Source organism: Mytilus trossulus, chromosome 12 (assembly GCF_036588685.1).
Source record: "Mytilus trossulus isolate FHL-02 chromosome 12, PNRI_Mtr1.1.1.hap1, whole genome shotgun sequence".
NCBI classification, from domain to species: Eukaryota; Metazoa; Mollusca; class Bivalvia; order Mytilida; family Mytilidae; genus Mytilus; species Mytilus trossulus.
Genome location: NC_086384.1, coordinates 3367007 through 3388232, shown reverse-complemented (window position 1 = coordinate 3388232; position 21226 = coordinate 3367007). Strand labels below are relative to the sequence as shown.

The 21226-nt window shown below is 33.1% G+C and overlaps 1 protein-coding gene across 1 annotated transcript; it reads right to left on the bottom strand.

Annotated features, from left to right (window-relative positions):
* Window positions 1-9692: 9692 nt before the first annotated feature.
* On the bottom strand, window positions 9693-20314 carry LOC134693568 (complement factor H-like). Its single transcript, XM_063554406.1, has 7 exons — window positions 20258-20314; window positions 18304-18445; window positions 15026-15208; window positions 12932-13114; window positions 11651-11812; window positions 10820-11002; window positions 9693-10066 (listed from the first exon to the last, which is right to left on the bottom strand). Exons 1-7 carry the CDS (start codon window positions 20312-20314, stop codon window positions 9693-9695), a joined length of 1284 nt encoding a protein of 427 aa, XP_063410476.1.
* Window positions 20315-21226: the final 912 nt, after the last annotated feature.

Sequence of the window (21226 nt, the reverse complement as noted above, 5' to 3'; positions counted from 1 at the left end):
GTATACAAGTGCAGTTGAAAGTTTGACACAATTGAGATGGAAATTGGAAGACAAAACCCGTTCAAAGAGCAAAACCAGCCTTCAACACATTGGGAACATCTCTCAGTCGAAGGTGTGCTTCAGCTTGCCCCTGATCAAATATCCATACAAGTTCAGTGATAATAGAGGCCATACCAAACCACCAAACATAAAAATGAACTAATATTATAAATCATACAAGACTAACAAAGACCAGAGGTTCCTCACTTGGAATAGGCGCAAAAATGCGACGGGTTTAAACATGTTTTGTGAGATCTCAACCGCCCCCTTTACCTCTAGCCAATGTAGAAAAACAATGACACATAAATTAACAAAGGACCAATTAAACTGATTGAAATATTATGCCGTTAACATATGAAAATCAAGCACAGACCAACCCGTTAGGTGAAGTATCATACCATCAGAAAATGTAACAGATGAAAATAACACATACCGACAACTGTTTTTAGAATACACGTGTTTATTTCCTATGCAATGACCCTATGAGTTTACCAATATCAATAGCAAAATATGCCATCTTTAATTAACTGACAACAATATCGTAAGTATATCCCTTCTTAATAAATCTGTTTTAAAGTTTGCTAAATTTTTGAGGGGAAAGCCGATATTTTTGTGCTATGTGAAAAAAATTTTAAAGTCAGTGTAGCAGGATAAATCTCTTTATTGTACATTGTGAAGTTGGCAGTAATGAGAGCCAATAAATCATCTATATATATACGTGTTATTAAATTGTTTTATCAAATGTTGTTTCGATGGTTTTAGTCATAACTTGGAACTTTTAATGATACAGAAACAGGTCCGCAACAAGTGGTGCGCAGTAGGTTCCTATTTAATCGCTATAACTTGACGATATTCGGAATCTCAAAAGCGAACAAAGTTGTTAATAATAGTAATTCAAAGGCAGTTATAGTATCTAACTACGTCCAATCGGCATAGTTATTTTGTTTGTTGTTACTTAAAAATGACATAAAAGAGTTTGAACATATAAATTCCCATTCTGATTTTTAAATGCTCATTTGATTACGTATGTAAAAAGAATAAGAGGCAAAGTGGCATAAAGGATATGAAAACCCAAATTTTAAACATATTTGAATTGACCAATATAAGTATGCAATTTTCCAAAAACTTCCAACGAATTTTTGATACTCCAAAAGAAATTTCACTTTTTTCAAAGGCCTCATTTAAACAATTAATTATTCGTTTTTTGATTTTACCAAGTGTATCAGGAAGTAAACTGTACAGTTAAGTAGTGGAACAAAGACTTGAGGACGGAACAAATGTATATATTTGTTGCTGCTTAAGAAGCAGATGTAAAGAAAGAAAATACTGTCCGTCCTAAAATACAAATAGACAAATAGAATTGATCACGCATCGCAGAATAAGTAAAAACCTTGTCATTCAACATCATAATTTTACTTTTTCAAAGAAACAAAACACTTACACGTATCGTATCCGACTTCCGTAAAGCAAAATTTCTATAAGAATCATTATTGGAACTGGAACTATCAAACCTCACGTATATAATAAATATAGAATGTTTCATTTCGCCTTTATCAGTACTTTTAGAATTCACTTCTGGAGTGAGTTTGAATCATTTTTTTTTCTTGTGCTTTTTAGGTCACATTCAGAAGAGTGAATGAAAGTTTGAAGTGGAACTTCTTTTTTTTTATTAAAGATTATGAGTTTCACTTTTTGCAATTAATATTGTATTGTCACAAAAGATGTAAATAAGTATATTGAATCCCTAGACACAAACATGATGTAGATCAATGCTTGCGGTTAAAGAAAATAACGTTTAAAAAACGAACTATGTGTTAATTTGGCATGAATCATTTAGCATGTTTTGTTAGTTGATGCAAGTACTGCAACGTTAATATTGCGCCATTTGTCATAAGTAGAATCAATAGAAATTTTAAGTAAATAAAAATAAAATATGAACCACCGAAGTTTAGTCTTAATAGGCCTTGGTTGCCGAATGGTCTATGTAGTCTATGTATGCATCATTACACTGTTAACACTGAGGTTATAGGTTAAAATCCATCATGTGGTAGGTGCGTGCGACTCAATTCTTAATTGATTAGTATTTTGGTTTCCCAATAGAAGGTATGTGGTGTACTTTGGCTCCCTTCAATAAGATCTGACAGCCATAACGTAGCACAATAATGCCGAAAGTGGCGTTTAAACTAACAAATAAATCAATCTATCGTAAGTCAAAATTGCTTTGGCAGATTGCCTTAAGCGAAGACTAAATATATTTTTTAAGCATTATCAAAGACGGACAAATGCCCGTCAATTACATTCAAAGTGAACCGAGACACAAGCCCAGAATTACGTTCAACAAAAATGTGTTTCTTCGGTGTTTACATGAATTATCACAGATATGGTTATCATTATAAACTCACTGGTTACGAAACTTTGAGTTTTTGAAAAAAAAAGAGGCTATTATACCTCAGAAATAGATTACCTTAGCCGTATTTGGCAAATCATTTTGGAGTTTTTGCTTTTCAATTTCATTCTTTATTTTGAACTTATTTACGTTTTTTTATTCGACCGTTATGGTTAGTCATTTGAAGACGAAACGCGCGTCTGGCTATAATACAAAAGTTCAATCCTGGTATCTATGACGGGTTAATTCTCTACAACTAGTATATATTGGCCAATGATTTAGTACGAAATATGTTATGAAAAGTAAAAAGGAAAATCATAAAAATACTGAACTCCGAGGTAAATTTAAAACGGAAAATGGTTTATACTTACCGGACTTAACAAGCGAATGAATTATCTGTATAGTATAAAATATCCAATGCAGAAAGTTATATAAGATTTTCAAATGTAGTTCTTGAGAAACAATCATGGTAGAGTATTAGAGTATGCCAACTTTTTATCTACATTGCGCAGATCTACAGTGTTTAAGCATTATTCAACCTATACAGACATGAACGTTAATATAGAAATTTATTTTCAAACGACAAAAACATGCATGCATAACACTGTTTTTAATGCATAAACAATAAAAATATATCGAAAAAGTAGAAGAAATGTATACAGTTAAAAAATCTTTTATAAATAATAAATGGAACTCAACTGATGTGTCTTTGTAACACTGTTAAATGAGTCAAGGGAATTGTGACACTCCATGAAATAACATTGTAAATGTGCTTACCTTTGAAATTTAAAAAAATATTTTAGATAAATAATATCAATATTTCATAAAGCAAAAGAAAAATCATTCGTTACATGAAGAATCTCATTTTTTATTCACTGAGTCGATATCGTTGGTCATGAAATATTAGCTCCAAATGGTATCATTAGCTATGTAGTAAGTATTTATATGGTTTATGGCATAATTTCTAACTGTCCGTTCCTCAATTTATAGATAATAAGAATGGAAATGGGGAATATGTCAAAGAGACAACAACCGGACCATAGAACAAACATCAGCAGAAGGTCACCAAAAGGTCTTGAATGCAGCGAGAAATTCCTCACCCGGAGGCGTCCTTCAGCTGACCCCTTGACAAATGTATTTTCTAGTTCAGTGATAATGAACGCCATACTTAAATCCAAATTGTACATAAAAAACTAAAGTAAGAAATAATGCAAGACTAACAAAGGTCAGAGGCTCCTGACCTGGACAGGCGCAAAAATACGGCGGAGTTCAACTGATTGAAAGATTATGTCTTCATAAGAAACATCGGATTAATCTCAATCACGAAAGGTTGATATACATTAAATTTGGGTATTATTTGTAGGTCCTCTAATGTCATATTGCTCTCCACACGTTGCGTTTCAATAACGTTGAAAAGCTGTTGATGGAATAGTAATATCCGATGGTCTTATCTGTTTACATGTTCCAGTTCTACCATATCTAACCACTGCTGACGGAAAAGTATTCTCCGGTATTATTATCTTTCACATGTTTCGGTTCTACTATATCGAATCTCTGCTGACGGAATGATTCTGTTGTCTCCAAAAGAGGGGCGAAATATACCAGAGGGACAGTCAAACTCATAAAACGAAAATAAACTGACAACGCCGCGGCTAAAAATTAAAAAAAACGACAGACAAATATAACAATAGTACACATTACACAACATAGAAAACAAAAGACTAAGCAACACGAACCACATAAAAACTACGAGTGATATCAGGTGCTCCGAACAGTTAGGCAAATTTTGCTTCTCATATGGCACCCGTCGTGTTGCTCATGTAAAACCCTGAAAATAGTCTAATTCGGTAGGTAACAGAAAAGAGAAGGAGATTGTAGTTACGGCGCAAGGGACATATCCGATATCATCTGTAAAACAGTTATTCCAAAACGGTTAACTAACTCGGGATGGCATCCATAAATAAAGGCAACAGTAGTATACCATTGTTTAAAACTCATAAATCCATGGACACAAACAAAAAAAAAAACCCGGGGTAACAAACTTAAACTGAGGGAAACGCATTAAATATTAAATTTGCGAAGGGATGATTTCAACAAAACCATTTTGAACTATTGATTTAATAGCTTCCTTGTGAGCACCAACCCTCTATCAGGGAAATCATTACAGGAAATGCAAGCACGGGAATATCGTATCAATTGGGAATTATATACTTCGTATGCAGGCGCTGCTGAAATGTTGTTACTGAAAAATGGAAAGTTCACTATTGGGATGCTGAAATAATTTCTTTTGTCGTAAAGTTTAGTTCTTAACCGATCCTCATTGTCAATGTCTAGATATAAGTCACGAAATGAGGCCGTCTTAACTGTGTTTGTTGTATCCTTTATTAATAGTTCGATGAGATTAAATGCGTTGAAACTAGTCACCAAATTTTGAATTATTTAGTGAGAGAACATCATCAACTTAGTATATAGCGGAAAGTAAAGTTAAAGGATATTGCTAATTTCATATCCTTCTTCCTTAGATGTTTCTGTACGAAGTGAGCCTCATAATAATAACGAAAAAAGTCGGCAAGAAGAGGACACTATAGGTTTCCATTGGAATGCCGTCATTCTGTTGAAAAAGACCTCCTCCAAGCGTAACAACTATGTTGTCAATCCAGAAATCAAGCATCTTGATAATGTCAGTTTCAGAGAATGTTTTGTTTGAATCAGTGTAATCCTTTACAAAGTATAATTTATCTCTCTCTAAAGAAGATACTTGTATCTACGATGGTCACTCTTTTTTTTATGCAACAAAGCAAAGCTTAAGATGATGCATATGTATTGATGTGTGTGTTTGTTTTAACATTGACTAGAGGTATAGGGGAAGGTTGAGATCTCATAAAATATGTAACCATCACCCCCCCCCCCCCCCCCCCCGTGTCCGCCTGTCCCAAGATAGGAGTATCTGTATGATTGCATTGTTTTTAATTTTATTTAGCTTATTTATTTCAGAGTGTAGTATGACCTCCATTATCACTGAGCTAGTAAACATTTTTTTCAGGGGCCAGCTGAAGCACGTCTCTGGGTGCGGGATTTCTCGCTGCTTTGAAGACGCATTGGTGGCCATCGGCTGTTTTCTGCTGTTTGGTCGGGTTATTGTCTCTTTGACACATTCTTCATTTCTATTCTCAATTTGATCTGTAATTGACTGTGTATATCTATGTAACAGGTGCTGTCATTTTCTTATACGTGTTTGATATAGCTGCGATTTCTTTGGATGTCAGTGTATATTTTACAGAAGCTGACATTAATTAAGCACAGCTACATCTACGCTAAAAACGTCACATCATCTATAACATCTACACATGAAAAAATGACTTACTCAACCAGTTTAATGCAAAAGGGAAAAACTGATTGACTATGAACATTGAGAATCTAACACCATCATATCACATCCCTATGTTGAAACGTTAGAAAGCATTTATTTGTCAGCTAATTTATTTATTTTCAATATTGTTGAACATATCTTTTTTCCAAGTAAAGTAGCATTGTATGGTCTATACACTTTAGATAGCAATCAGGCACTTGATTTTGCGTCTTGCCTTAGAGTTCTTGGCCAAAGTTGCCACAAAATAAAAGGGAGAATGCTTTTCTTAACTAACCACATTAAGACAGATGTCAACAATGAAGCGTTTCTTAATTTAGCAAGACAAAACAAATTTTGACAGTCGTTCGTCCTCATAACTACGTAATTGCAGTTTTGTGTCGGGTGCAGACAATTAAAATATTAAGTCGAGCATCCGGAGACCACTGCTATGCATCGTTTGGTATTCTGATAATTTTTGTGAAGCAGTTGTATCCATTTTGATAACTATGTATGTTAATACAATACGAGAGAAATGGATTGTAGTATTGAGTTCCACATTTTGCCCTGAATTCCGAATTGTTATAAAGATAGTTATTCTCTCATAATAATAACATTAACGGTACCAATTTTCCTGCACCAGATGCGCAATTTGACTTAACATGTCTCTTTTCTACCTCAGTAATAGATTACCTTAGCTGTATTTGGCAAAACTTTTAGAAATGTTTGGTCCTCAATGCTCTTCAACTTCGCACTTTATTTGGCCTTTTTAAACATTTTTGATGTGAGCGTCACCGATAAGTCTTTTGTAGACGAAATGCGCGTCTGGCGTAAATATTAAATTTTATTCCTGGTATCTATGATGAGTTAATTTTCAGTAATGCTCGTGGCCAAAATCTTTGAAATCCAAAGCTTGGTGAAGAGCTATAATCCAAAAGGTCCAAAAAGTATAGCCACATCCGTGAAAGGAATCATAGCTTTGCACGAGGGAGATACATTTCTTGATTTATAATAATTTCTAACATTTTTTTACAGCAAAGTTTGATAACACAAAAAAAAGTAATAACATTAATGGTACCAATTCGTCTGCACCAGATGCGTATTTCGACATTTTTTGTCTCTGCAGTGATGCTCGTGGCAAAAATATCTAAAATCCAAAGCTTATATAAAAGATGAAGAGCTATAATCCAAAAGTTCCTGTATGACAATTTCCCATCTGTGAAAGGAATCAGAGCTTTGCATGAGGGAGATACATTCCAAAATTCATAATAAGTGTCTTGTTTTGGTTATTTTTTCGCGCTATACCAATCTTCTGGAAAAAAGTCCTCTTGTGCAATTGCCAATAACCAGACGTTCATTTTCTAGTTCATGGGCTTATAATTGAAATCAGATGGCGTGTGGATTACATCTCTGTAAGTTTTGTTTTGTATTTTCTACAACATATGCAATACTCAGTTCTCCGTTGATTGTTTTTTAAGTAATACAAATATGTTATCTTTAAAGTAAAAAAAGTGAAGCATTATTTAAGATATGTTTTAGTAAATTGGTTACTTTGTCTTAAGCTTAGAAAGGACGAGATTGTCTGTGCATGTGAAACTAGCAGCATGATAAATGTACCAGTGTTTTATGTCAATTATGCTCTTCAACAAGATCTGCCGGGAATTTAGAGCGATTTCACACAAATTTACGTTGCTACCTGACACTTATGTTTTATGACGTTACGTAGCAATTACTAGACGTTGAATAAACACAATCTATACACAACGCATTTATATACACAACAAGGCCACCATAGAAAATGTTTTTGAATAAGGTACATGATGTCAATATGCTGGTATGTTGAAAGCGAGGCGTAATTTTTATTCAGCATGCATAAAAAACAAGAAGAGGCAAAATTATTGATTTGATTTACATTGAACTGAATTTTTCCTAAAAGACAAATTAACCAAAATTACACGAATTTTGAATAACGTTGCTCATTTTTCTTTAAGCCCTTTTGGAGTTTTCATGTTTTTGAATACCAATTAATACTTAAACGATAAAAAACCCAAACAAACGAACAAACATTCTATATTGACAATGTATGCAACCCTAGAAACAGTGCTATAATAAGGTCAAACAATAGTATACACAAGGGTTAAAAGAAGGAAAGATGAAAGCAACAATAACATTAAAGTGCGTACATCAATGATTGCATTGAAGAGTTTTGTGATAAAATGGGAAATGCAAAGCTCTGTATAGTATTTACGTCTGTTAACAAAAGCGTGTGTTTCATTTTTACCGGTGTGCAAATGAGATTTCATGGTGATCATTTGGATAAACTGTATAAGTTTCACTGATGTAGGTGTTGCACAAAGTCAGAATAACATCACATAGTAATGTAATGGATTATTTAAGTTGATCAACATTATGGAACTTTACTTTCTATATAGGATATGAAAGTTAGCAGAATCAGGGACTGCGTCAATGAAATATAATATGTCCCTGTATGAGAAATGCCTATCTCATTAGTTAGAAAGAAAAGAAAAAAAACTAGAGGCTCTATAGAGCCTGTGTCGCTCACCTTGGTCTATGTGCATATTAAACAAAGGACACAGATGGATTCATGACACAATTGTGTCTTTGTGATGGTGATGTGTTTGAAGTTCTTACTTTACTGAACGTTCTTGCTACTTAAAAATCTATCTATAATGAACTTTGCCCATTAGTAAAAGAGGAAATTATTTTGTAAAAATTTACAAAAATTTACAAAATAAATGGAAATTGTTAAAAATTTACTATAAAGCGCAATATTTACTCCTTAAGGGGATCAACTGACCATTTTTGTCATGTTGACTTATTTGTAGATCTTACTTTACGGAACATTATTGATGTTTACAGTTTCTCTCTATCTATAATAGTATTCAAGATAATAACTAACAATGGCAAAATTCTTTAAAAATTACCAATTGAGGGGCAGCAACCAAACAACAGATTGTCCAATTCATCTGAAAATTTCAGGGCAGATATATCTTGACCTGATAAACAATTTAACCCTTTGTCAGATTTGCTATAAATGCTTTGATTTCAGAGGTTTCAGAGTAATAAGCCAAAATAAACATTTTACCCCTATGTTCTATTTTTAGCCATGGCGGCCATCTTGGTTGGTTGGCTGGATCACCGCATACATTTTATAAACAAGATACCCCAATGATGATTGTGGCCAAGTTTGGTTAAATTTGCCCCTCTAGTTTCAGAAGAGAAGATTTTTGTAAAAGATTACAAAAATTTAGGAAAAATCGGTAAACAATTACTATAAAGGGCAATAACTCCTTAAGGGGTCAACTGACCATTTTGATCATGCTGACTTACATGTAGATCTTACTTTGCTGAACATTATTGCTGTTTATATCTATCTATAATAGCATTTAAAATAATAATCCAAAACGACAAAATTTCTTTAAAATTACCAATTCAGGGGTAGCAATCTAACAACCGGTTGTCCGATTATTATTTTTTAGAGCAGATAGATCTTTACTGAATAAACAATTTTACCCCTTGTCATATTTGCTCTAAATGCTTTGGTATCAGAGTTATAAGCCAAAATCTCCATTTTACCCCTATGTTCTATTTTTAGCTATGACAGCCATCTTGGCCGGGTCACCGGACACATTCTTGAACTAGATACCCCTATAATGATTGTGGCCAAGTTTGGTTAAATGTGGCTCAGTAGTTTCAGAGGAGAAGATTTTGTAAAAGTTAACGACGACGGACGCAGGACGATGGACGACGGACGCAATGTGATGAGAAAAGCTTACTTAGCCCTGTGGACCAGGTGAGCTACACAGTGACTTATACTGCCAATATTGCACAAATCACGTTTATTATATATTACATGATAAATGTCTGTTATGGAAAGAAAAACAAACATCAGGAACCAATTCATTTTAACTTAGCTGCAAAGCAGCCTAGTATGTCAAGAAAAACAATCATAACTGTTATAAGGCAAATGAAGACGACTCCAACATATCCTATGGATGTGGCCGATACACGATCATCGGTAGCTGATATCTTAGAACGACGCATCCGGGAGGTATTGGATTTGGTGACACTCAATTCTTTCTTCAAAAGGTCTAGGTCTGGCTTCAGCATTTCTCTTAATTCCTCAAAAGTGAGATTCATTCCATGTGCGAAACCCCAGTTGCGTTTTCCAACCAGAGAACAGGGACACAGACATTCTAGGGGAATGATTGCAGATGTTGCGAAAGATGTCACTTCTGACGACGTCATAATTTCTTCCGTTGATGTTGGGGTTACTATGAAATATAAATGATTCGGAGTTATACATGTATTATATATAGTGCTAATGTATTATTTAAATAACAAGAAGAAACAAAATGAAGAGGTTGGTGGTATACCCACTGATACGACATTTGCTACACCCCATCCAATACATTGCCATACATTCAATTAGTTTCACCTTTTTGAAAATAATCTTAATTATTAAAAAAAAACCTTAAGCACAAAAATAACAAAATAACATGACAGGATGTACTGAGCCCAGCCAAATGGATTTTTGCGGAAATGATACAAATAATAAAGGTTCACAGTTTTTAAGGACAACCGAAGGAACACTTTAACACGTAATTAAGATGATAAACAACGTCAGTACCTAAAACCTATACTGGAAGACCATCATGTATCATCACAAAATGTTTATCGTCAAGGTCTTGATATCCACAGATGATCTCTTTTCTGAGAAGACGATACTTTTTTGACATATTTCTGGTTCATTTACTTTTTGTTCAGATACTGTTTACGTTTCACAAAGTCTGCCTAGCACCTATATATTTTTTGTATACTGAATGATTTTGAAAATGTGTATAACATATGATGTGGTATATTTATACTAACATTGGGGTTATGGATAATAAAAAAATAAAAAAATAATTGATGGTGAGTTAGTTGAACGTGCACTGGTACAAAAAACACACAACATAATCCAACTTGATGATAAGAAGTAAATAGTTCCTATTTTCAATCGATAATGAGTAATAAATATGTATTACCTTCACATGCTGGTAGAGGTACTGGCCATGTACCACCGAGCTGACATACTCTAGATCCCAATTCTCCAGCTGGTAACTGGTAACCAAATTTACATGTGTATGTCACTTCTGTACTTGGCACAACATCAGTATTAGTTGATGTAATTGTAAACTCGTCTATATCCGGAGCTGTACATTTCATAACTGAAAGAAATCAGAAAGGAAGTGAAACTTTTATTATTGAGATATCTATTATGTATTCATACTTTAAAAAAAAATATTTAGAGTTTTTCACACTATTTAAGGGCAAAAACACGAAGAGAATTGCCTGTCAGCAACTGTCCAATAAAAATTATGATAATCCCTTAAATGAATATTTACTGAATGGTGATGGGGCCATGATATTAAAAAAAAGGTATATCAAAGTATAGCTTGTTTCGATCACTGTTTATAACAATGCAAACGGTTTTCTGATTTGTGTTTTTCCAAATAATATGACAGAAGTTTCATCAATGGATATTATGAGTTCTTAGAAAACTAAGTTTATTTACTTTCTGTTTAGATACTGGTTACGTTTCACAAGGTCTGCCCATCATCTATATATTTTTTTGTATACCGAATGGTTTAGAAAATGTGTATAACATATGCAGATGTGGTATATTTTTACTAACACGGGGGTTATGGATAATAAAAAAATAAAAAAATAATTGATGGTGAAATAGTTGAACATGCACTGGTACATGGAACACACAACATTATCCAACTTGATGATAAGAAGTAAATAGTTCCTATTTTCAATCGATAATGAGTAATAAATATGCATTACCTTCACATGCTGGTAGAGGAACTGGCCATTTACCACCGAGCTGACATACTCTCCAATGGTTCCAAATTCTCCAGCTGGTAACTGGTAACCAAATTCACATGTGTATGTCACTTCTGTACTTGGCATAACATCAGTATTAGTGGATGTAATTGTAAACTCGTTTATTTCAGGAGCTGTACATTTTATAACTGAAAAAAAAATCAGAAATGATGTAAAATTTTTATTATTTAGATATCTATTATGTATTCATATTTTTTTTTAAAAATTCATTAAGAATCTTTTTCACTATTTAAGGGCAAAACACGTAGAGATTTAACTGTCAGCACCTGCCCAATTACAATTATGATATTCCCTTAAATAAATATTTACTGAATGGTGATGGGGCCATGATTTTAAAAAAAAGATGTATATCAAAGTATAGCTTGTTAAGATCACTGTTTATAACAATGCAAACTATGGTCTGATTTGTTTTTTCCAAAATTATATGACAGAAGTTTCATCAATGGATATTATGAGTTCTTAAAAAAACTAAGTTCATTTACTCTCTGTTCAGATACTGGTTACGTTTCACAATGTCTGCCTAGCACCTATATATTTTTTGGTTAATTACACCTTATATAAGAATGCAAGCTTTTGGTTGGCTGATAGACAGTGTATTTTTTGCATATTCTAACATTTTTCCTTAATTTCAAACGAATCTGCCTTTTTTTCACCACTACCGGTGAATATGCCTCAAATACCATGGTATTTGCCATTTTTGATATTCATTTTTTACCCTCGCGAGCATCTTCCCGTCTTTTTTTCGGATATGACGTTATATAAAGACAGCGCGAACACGTATACGTACCTGTATAGTTCCCGCGGTATATTTTATGACAGTTCTTGTCCTCAAATAAATATTTCCTTTTCCTAGTACAGAGAGTTTAAATTGAAATGTATTCGGTGTAATTAAACAGATATATCATGTTATGGAGGGATATTTGCAAAAAATACAAGTCTTGGGACCAAATTTCCCTTGCCAAGCGGCTCGGGAAATTTAAGTCCCTCGACTTGTATTTTTCGTAAATACCCCTCCATAACATGATATATCTGTTCAATACCGAATGATTTTGAAAATGTTTATAACATATGATGTTGTATATTCTTACTAACACGGGGGTTATGGATGATTTAACAATAAAAAATGAACTGATGGTGAAATAGTTGAACATGCACTGGTACATAGAACACACAACATAATTCAACTTGATGATAAGAAGTAAATAGTTCCTACTTTCAATCGATAATGAGTAGTAAATATTAATAACCTTCACATGCTGGTGGAGGTGCTGGCCATGTACCACCGAGCTGACATACTCTGATTCCCAATTCTCCAGCTGGTAACTGGTAACCAAATTCACATGTGTATGTCACTTCTGTACTTGGCACAACATCAGTATTAGTGGATGTAATTGTAAACTCGTTTATTTCCGGAGCTGTACATTTTATAACTGAAAGAAATCAGAATTGATGTCAACATTTTATTATTGAGATATCTATTATGTATTCATACTTTTTTTAAAAATTCATTAAGATTCTTTCATTCTACTTAAAGGCAAAAACACGTAGAGTTTTAACTGTCAGCAACTGCCCAATTACAATTATGATATCCATTTTAATAAATATTTACTGAAAGGTGATGGGGCCATGATATCAAAAAAAGGTATATCAGAGAATAGCTTGTTTAGATCACGGTTTATACCAATGCAAACGGTGGCCTGTTTTGTGTTTTTCCAAATAATATGACAAAAGTGTAATTAATAGAGTTTATGAGTTCTTAGAAAACTAAGAATTGTTTTCTTAAACGGAAAGAAGTTAGGAAAATGATCTACGAAATGCTATCCATGCATAGCTTGCTAACATCAATGTTTATATTAATTGTCCATGAGTTCTGATTTGTGGTTCTCTAAAAAAATATGGCAGACATTTCATATAATTGGTATTCTGTGATGTTGGAAGAACTAAGTATGTCGTTCAAAACAGTTTGTTGGGTGGCATCCGATGGGAAAATAAATCAAGTAGTTTATTTTGAGCCTGAACATAATATAGACCTTGCATGTTACTTACAAAGAGGAACAGAAAGTCTAAATAAGTAAAATCTTCATCAATAGGAACAGTGGTATCAATGTACACTGTATTAACATAAATGTACAACCTTATATAATGGTGTGCTAGGAAAAAACCACAAAATATTTGCGCATGACATTTTTACACTCACCAATATTTTTTTAAATTATCAGATTATTCTTTTTAATAGAAGAATGACAACTTCCTCAAATTACTCGCTTCCTAAAACCACGAATACGTATACATCAAACCCTGCTGACTAGTGCTCAATGTTGCACACGCTGGTGTAAACCATATGCTTGAACATAGGATACTGGTAATCACTGCTTACCGTCAAATTATGATGCATTTTATCCTTAATATTTCATCTGGAACCGTATATTTAAAATGACCATAAACTTGTCATATTAGAATAGAAATAATTCATTGAGTTATTTTTAGACATGGTGTTCCCCATCTGCCATGGTATTTGATAGGGTATTCCCCATCTGCTATGGTATTTGCTAGCAAATACCCCGGCACATGGAATTCCCTAATGACAAATACCCCGACAGAGAAAAGAAAATCTCAACACATGGTCTGTTTTGTGTTTTTCCGAATAATATGACAAAAGTTTCATTAATTGAGTTTATGAGTATTTAGAAAACTAATAATTGGTTTCTTCAACGGCAAGTAGATAGGAAAATTATTTAAGAAATGTTATCCATGCATAGCTTGCTAACATCAATGTTTATATTAATTGTTCTGATTTGTGGTTCTCTAAAAAAAATATGGCAGATATTTCACATATTGGCATTCAGTGATGTTGGAAGAACTAAGTATGTCGTTCAAAACAGTTCGTTGGTTGGCATTTAATGGAAAAATAAATCAAATAGTTTATTTTAAGCCTGAATATAATATAGACCTTGCATGTTACTTACAAAGGGGAAGAGAAAGACTGAATAAGTAAAATCTTCATCAATAGGAACAGTGGTATCAATGTACACTGTATTTACAGAAATGTACAACCTTATATAATGGTGTGCTAGGAAAAGAACACAAAGTATTTGCGCATGGCATTTTTACACTCACCAATATTTTTTTAAATTATCAGATTATTTTTTTTATAGAAGAATGACAACTTCCTCAAATTACTCGCTTCCTAAAACCACGAACTAAAATCTATTTTTGTTGGCCTGCGTATACATCAAACCCTGCTGACTAGTGCTTAATGGTGTACACGCTGGTGTAAACCATATGCTTGAACATGGGATACTGGTAACCACTGCTTACCGTCAAATTATAATAGTTCTTACCTTCACATGCTGGTGGAGGTGCAGGCCATGTACCACCGAGCTGACATATTCTGGTTCCCAAATCTCCAGCTGGTAACTGGTATCCAAATTCACATGTGTATGTCACTTCTGTACTTGGAACAACATTAGTATTAGTTGATGCAACTGTAAACTCGTTTAATCCAGGTAATGTACAATTATCATCTAAAAACAAATGAAATCATACAAAATATTCATCTCAGATATATCATATTCTACCAACTATGTTATCAACATTTTAAAATAATGTATTTTGCATCTACAGACATCCGCAAGTCTGGAAATGATGCATCTGTTTGTGTTTCCTTGATTTCAAGTCCTAACATGTCGTCATAAATATTAATGAAACACAGTTAGAAAAGTTTGGATCGTTAAAAAAAAGAACATTATCAATATATCTGAAAGAGAAATTAAATGATCTGTCTTCTTTGATCATCTAGTTTTTTACAAGCGTCTGATGTATCTCGGACTTAGACGAAAAAAACTTAGTGTTAGGGAAAAAAAGAGACACACAGTTTGTTCCCTTAGGAATTTCTACAATTTGTTGAAAATAAAAGAAATAAGTTGTCAATAAGAAATATTTATCACTTGTCTCTCTCTGAAGCATTTTTTACTTTTTTGTTCACTTTTGTAATTCTCATCTTCTCATTTTGTCAAATGTGTTGACGTCTTTTTATTATATTTAGGTGTTACGGATAGAAAAATTAATCACCGCCTTTATTAATTATATTTAATTTTGTACGATTAATTACGTTTGAAGTTGGATTCATAATTAACTGGACATATATATATATTACAGTTAATTGCTATTAATAAGTATTGCAATATGCATTTTGTTTTAATGAATTATCAGTATTTAGTTTTAATATAATCTTAAAGCAATCCTAATTCTAGCTCACTTTTAAATTATAGTTTTTCATAGTTATCAAAAGTACCAGGATTCATGTGTGACGTCATGCTGTTTCTAAATTTTATAAATTCAAATGTAGCATAACGTTTGCCTTTTCGCCATCGTATGTGACGTCATTTTTTTAATTGCGTTAACGCCTGGACTGATTCTGGTGTGTCTATGCTGTATTGAACTTGGCATCATGTATTCGGGTTTAGTTTTCTGTAATAAGTTAATACTTTAGTTTCATTATGAATATATCTTTCACATTCATTTGTTAAAATTTACTGTTTACAATAACACGAATCGTTCTATATAATAGTGTTCTTATCCCGGGCACAATACAATGCCGTATTTAGCAAAACCGTTTCAACTTTTGATCTTCAGTGCTGTACAACTTTGTACTTTTTTCACTTTCGATCTTGTATATCTGGGCGTTATGTATTCGGGTTTAGTTTTCTGTAATTAGTTTTTACTTCAGTTTCATTATGTATATCTCTTTCATATTCATTTGTTAAAATTTACTGTTTGCAATAGTGTTAATTGTTTTATATAATATGAATGTTCTTATCCTGGACATACAAACAATGCCGTATTTGGCAAAACCTTTTCAATTTTTGATCTTCAGTGCTGTACAATTTTGTATTTTTTTCGTCACTGGTGAGTCTCGTGTGGACTAGACGCGTTTTTGGCGTATTGAATTTTAAACCTGATGCTTTTTGTTATCTATTAATCATGCTTTTCTTTGTCTAATATGTTCTGCTTTTTATTTGTATTGTAGTCCTGTAATTTTTTGTTTTCATTTCAATGTTATATTTAACTGTGCCATTAAAGTGCGAGGTTTGGCATGCCTTAAAACTAGGTTCAACCCACCACTTTTATTCCCCTTTAAAAGTGTCCTGTACCAAGTCAGGAAGATGGCCATTGTTATAATATTGTTCGTTTCTGTGTGTGTGTTGCATTTTAACGTTGAGTCGTTTCTGTTTTCTCTTATTTTTGAGATAAGACGTGGCACGGTACTTGTCTATCCCATATTCATGTATTTGGTTTTGATGTTATATTTGTTATTCTCGTGGTGTATTGTCTGTTGCTTGGTCCGTTTCTGTGTGCTGTTGTGTCGTTGTTCTCCTCTTATATTTTATGCGTTTCCCTCGGTTTTGGTTTGTTGCCCCGATTTTGTTTTTTGTCAACGGTTTTATGAGTTTTGAACAGCGGTATACTACTGTTGCCTTTATTTAACAATATGTGCCATACGGCATCCAAATGCAATTTTATTTATAGCGTATGTTACCATTTTAATATTTGTGGATTATTTCTTTTTAACGGTTGTAAACTACATATTGAGAATGATGGTATGCATGCTTGAACAATTAAGTTTGAAAAACAATTTTTACCTATTTCCGTAGACCCTCATTCACTGCGAACATACTATGGGATTCCCTTGTAGAAAATGCTGGTAATGTATCGTTGCTTGTACGGAATTTCAATTCAAGTCGTGAAAGACTTATGATTCACCAACATATCATCATTGTAAAATTGTATGTTTTTTTTTGCAATTGTGGGAGGGATTTCCTGAGTGCTTATTTATGTCTAATACTTTCAGAAGACAACATATTTTGAAGCTTTGTCCACAGGAACAACATATTTATCATGTATTTCATTTCACTGTACCAAAAGGGACAGTCAAACTAATAAATCTAATATGCATAACATAAGGTTTAACTAATTTTTGGGCTATTAGCGTAAAACAAATCATAGTTCCACAATTAATCTCTTTTCAAACTTGATATAAGAAAGTTTTAACATATTCTGATGCTTTTACCTTTTAAGTTTACTATGCTGTCAAATTTGTCATTTGTTGATTTTTGTATTTTAATAACAGAATGATATTATTTCAACTTCTTTCTTTCAAACGAAAGAACAATACATATCTAAGAAATTCGAAATGAAATAATAGATATGGGATGCACATGTTTCTGGTAAAATAATTAATTGTACTCCTTTTCCATTTTCTCAAAATACTGACTTGATTGGTAATAAAATTTGAAAAATATTACTCAAAAACTTATTGTAGTTAAATTTGATTATAATTTGAATTACATTCATTTATAATTGCAACTTGTATCACATGTTTTGAAATTAATCTCAAAACGAGATTTCAACGAGACTGACACCTCAGAAGAAAAAAACCTCTTCATAGATACCAGGACTAAATGTTATATATACGCCAGATTTGAAAATATGACCTATAATTGTTAAAATCAAATGTCCCTTGTGGATAGTTGTCTCATTAGCATTCATACTACATCTTCTTTTTATGTTTGATGTTAATTCTCTATTGCTATTATTCAACTATTAGTAATTTACTTACACTGATAAACAGAATTACGCCAATCTCCACCACATATTTGCGACGCATTCCCTTGACATTTTCGATTGCATTCACTATCATTTGTCTCATTATACACACTTGAGTTGCCCAAAGAATCGCCACAAAAACACTCAAAAGAATACTGTAAAATAATGAATTATTTACAGATTAAAAACAAATGGTATGCATGCTTTTAAGAAAATTGAAATCTGGAGGCAGGAGGTATTGAATATAAGCGAATATAAGCGAATGTATGAAAAATAATATTCGAAATGAGAGTTAAAAACGACCGACAGTAACCGACATTCACTAACATGTTTAACCCCACCACATGTGCCTGTCTTAAGTCAAGAGTCTGTTATTCAGTGGTTGTCGTTAATTCATTATTTGAACATTGATATGGCCGTTAGTTTTCTCGTTTGAATTGTTTTAAACTGTCATCTCGAGGCCTTGTATAGCTGACTATGTGGTATGGCCTTTGTTCATTGGTGAAGGCCGTACGGCGACATATAGTTGTAAATGTCCGTGTCATTTTGGTCTCTTGTGGAGAGTTGTCTCATTGGCAATCATACCACATGTTCTTTTTTATACTTACCACTGAAACAGACAATTCACTTTAGACAGTCAAACCACGAATGTTGTGGGGATCAAAATATGTAAGAGACAGGAAGAGGGACAGTGAATGAACTATAACGGAAAACAACACACTGACCACTTAAAAAATCCGGCTGATACGTCATGGCGCATCAAACATGTTGATGGTGTTTTCATTGGGTTTCAGCTACAAACACAGTAACTAATACTGAAAATACAGATATACAAATTTTTTGAAGGAATCTTTTTATCACAGAATATATCTCACTCATAAGAAGATTCGATTTCTTAACCCCGCTTTCGTTTACTTTTCATTTACTTTTTTATTATTTTTTGGTTACAAGCTCAACATGTTTAAATCATTTGTCTTGCCTTTCAAATGGTTTAAAAACACCAGTTTTTTGGTTGGGTTCGTGTTGCTTAGTCTTCTGGAGCAAAAAAAAAGGATACCAGTCAATGATATTCCTATCACTCGGTCTATACCTCTATTCGATCCCTGATGGTATCATGAACTCAGTAGCCAGTACGTGGTCTTTGACATGAAAATACGAAGTCAGGTGTGTTTAGTTTTTCAGACTTCCCCTTTTGAATTACGTAGGAGTTCGATTTTTTTTTTCTTCTAATATTGAGATAGATTATTAACAAATTCCAAACTTAACAATTTGATAACCAATTTGCTTATTGTTGAATATTAGATGAACATTCTTTATAAAGTTATTCAATCGTGTATTTTGCTTTGTTTGTTTGTTTGTTCGTTTGCCCAATCAACATACATGTAACCCAAATATCTGTTACCCATACACAGCTGTACACACATCTCAAGCAACATACCTGTAACCCCAAATATCTGTTACCATACACAGCGGAACACACATCTCAATCAAAAAACCTGTAACCCGAAGTATCTGTTACCCATACACAGCTGTACACGAATCTCAATCAAAATACATGTAACCCCAAGTATATGTTACCCATACACAGCTGTACACACATCGGAATCGTCATACAAGTACCCCCAAGTATCTGTTACCAGTACACAGCTGTACAAACATCGCAATCAACATACCTGTAACCCCAAGTATCTGTTACCCATACACAGCTGTACACACATAGGAATCGTCATACAGGTACCCCCAAGTATCTGTTACCAGTACACAGCTGTACACGAATCTCAATCAAAATACATGTAACCCCAAGTATATGTTACCCATACACAGCTGTACACTTATCGGAATCGTCATACAAGTACCCCCAAGTATCTGTTACCCATACACAGCTGTACACATATCGGAATCGTCATACAAGTACCCCAAGTATTTGTTACCAGTACACAGTTGTACAAACATTGCAATCAACATACCTGTAACCCCAAGTATCTGTTACCCATACACAGCTGTACACACATCTCAACAGTCATGTTGTCATTGACATTTTTTGTATCAAACATTCTGTCTGAGTTATCAATGAAGCAACCAATATAATAAATATCTAAAAATAAAATTCACATTGAAAAACCTTTGATAATTAAATCCCGTTATAACTGGCATGATGTATATAAAAGTTCAAATATTAGATTGGTAAATTAGAAAAGAAAAATTCTAGAAAATAAAAACATTCCTAAAAAAACATTAACAGAAGTAATAGCTGATAAAGTTCAACATATATCATAGGAGTAACATTATGATTGTACCATAAATGTTTATAGGAATGGCGGTCCTCAATGCTCTTCAACTTTGTATTTGTTTGGCTTTTTAACTATTTTGATCTGAGCGTCACTGATGAATCTTATGTAGAAGAAACGCGCGTCTGACGTATAAAATTATAATCCTGGTACTTTTGATAACTGTTTACACCACTGGGTCGATGCCACTGCTGGTGGACGTTTCGTCCCCGAGGGTATCACCAGCCCAGTAGTCAGCACTTCGGTGTTGACATGAATATCAATTATATGGTCATTTTTATAAATTTTCTGTTTACAAAACTTTGAATTATTCGAAAAACTAAGGATTTTCTTACCCCAAAGGAATGCAAAAAAACTAATGTGAATTTGCACATAAAAGAACAAATTTAAAAGATTACAAAACTTTAATACAAATATAAATATTAATATTTTTATAAGTGCAGGTTATTTTTTGCTTCATTTTAAATGTTTTAAATTGGTATATTAAGGGGAGGTAACTATGAAATAGTTCATTTTCTGAAGTAATCTAAATGAAATTTGTAATTTTGTGTTTAAGTCCGCAAAACCTATCTTTTCAGTTCATATTATCGAAGTAATTTCTGAAAACTATCTTTTTCTTTATTTTGCAATTCTATCATTTATTTTAGC

Excerpts from the sequence above, each read along its gene's own strand:
- LOC134693568 (XM_063554406.1), bottom strand. The coding sequence starts at position 20,314 with ATGACTGTTGAGATGTGTGTACAGCTGTGTATGGGTAACAGATACTTG. Across the intron at positions 11,813-12,931 it reads ACCTCCACCAGCATGTGAAG|TTATAAAATGTACAGCTCCT; the intron begins GTTATTAATATT and ends TTTTTTTTTCAG. Across the intron at positions 11,003-11,650 it reads TGTCAGCTCGGTGGTAAATG|TTATGAAATGTACAGCTCCG; the intron begins GCCAGTTCCTCT and ends GATTTCTTTCAG.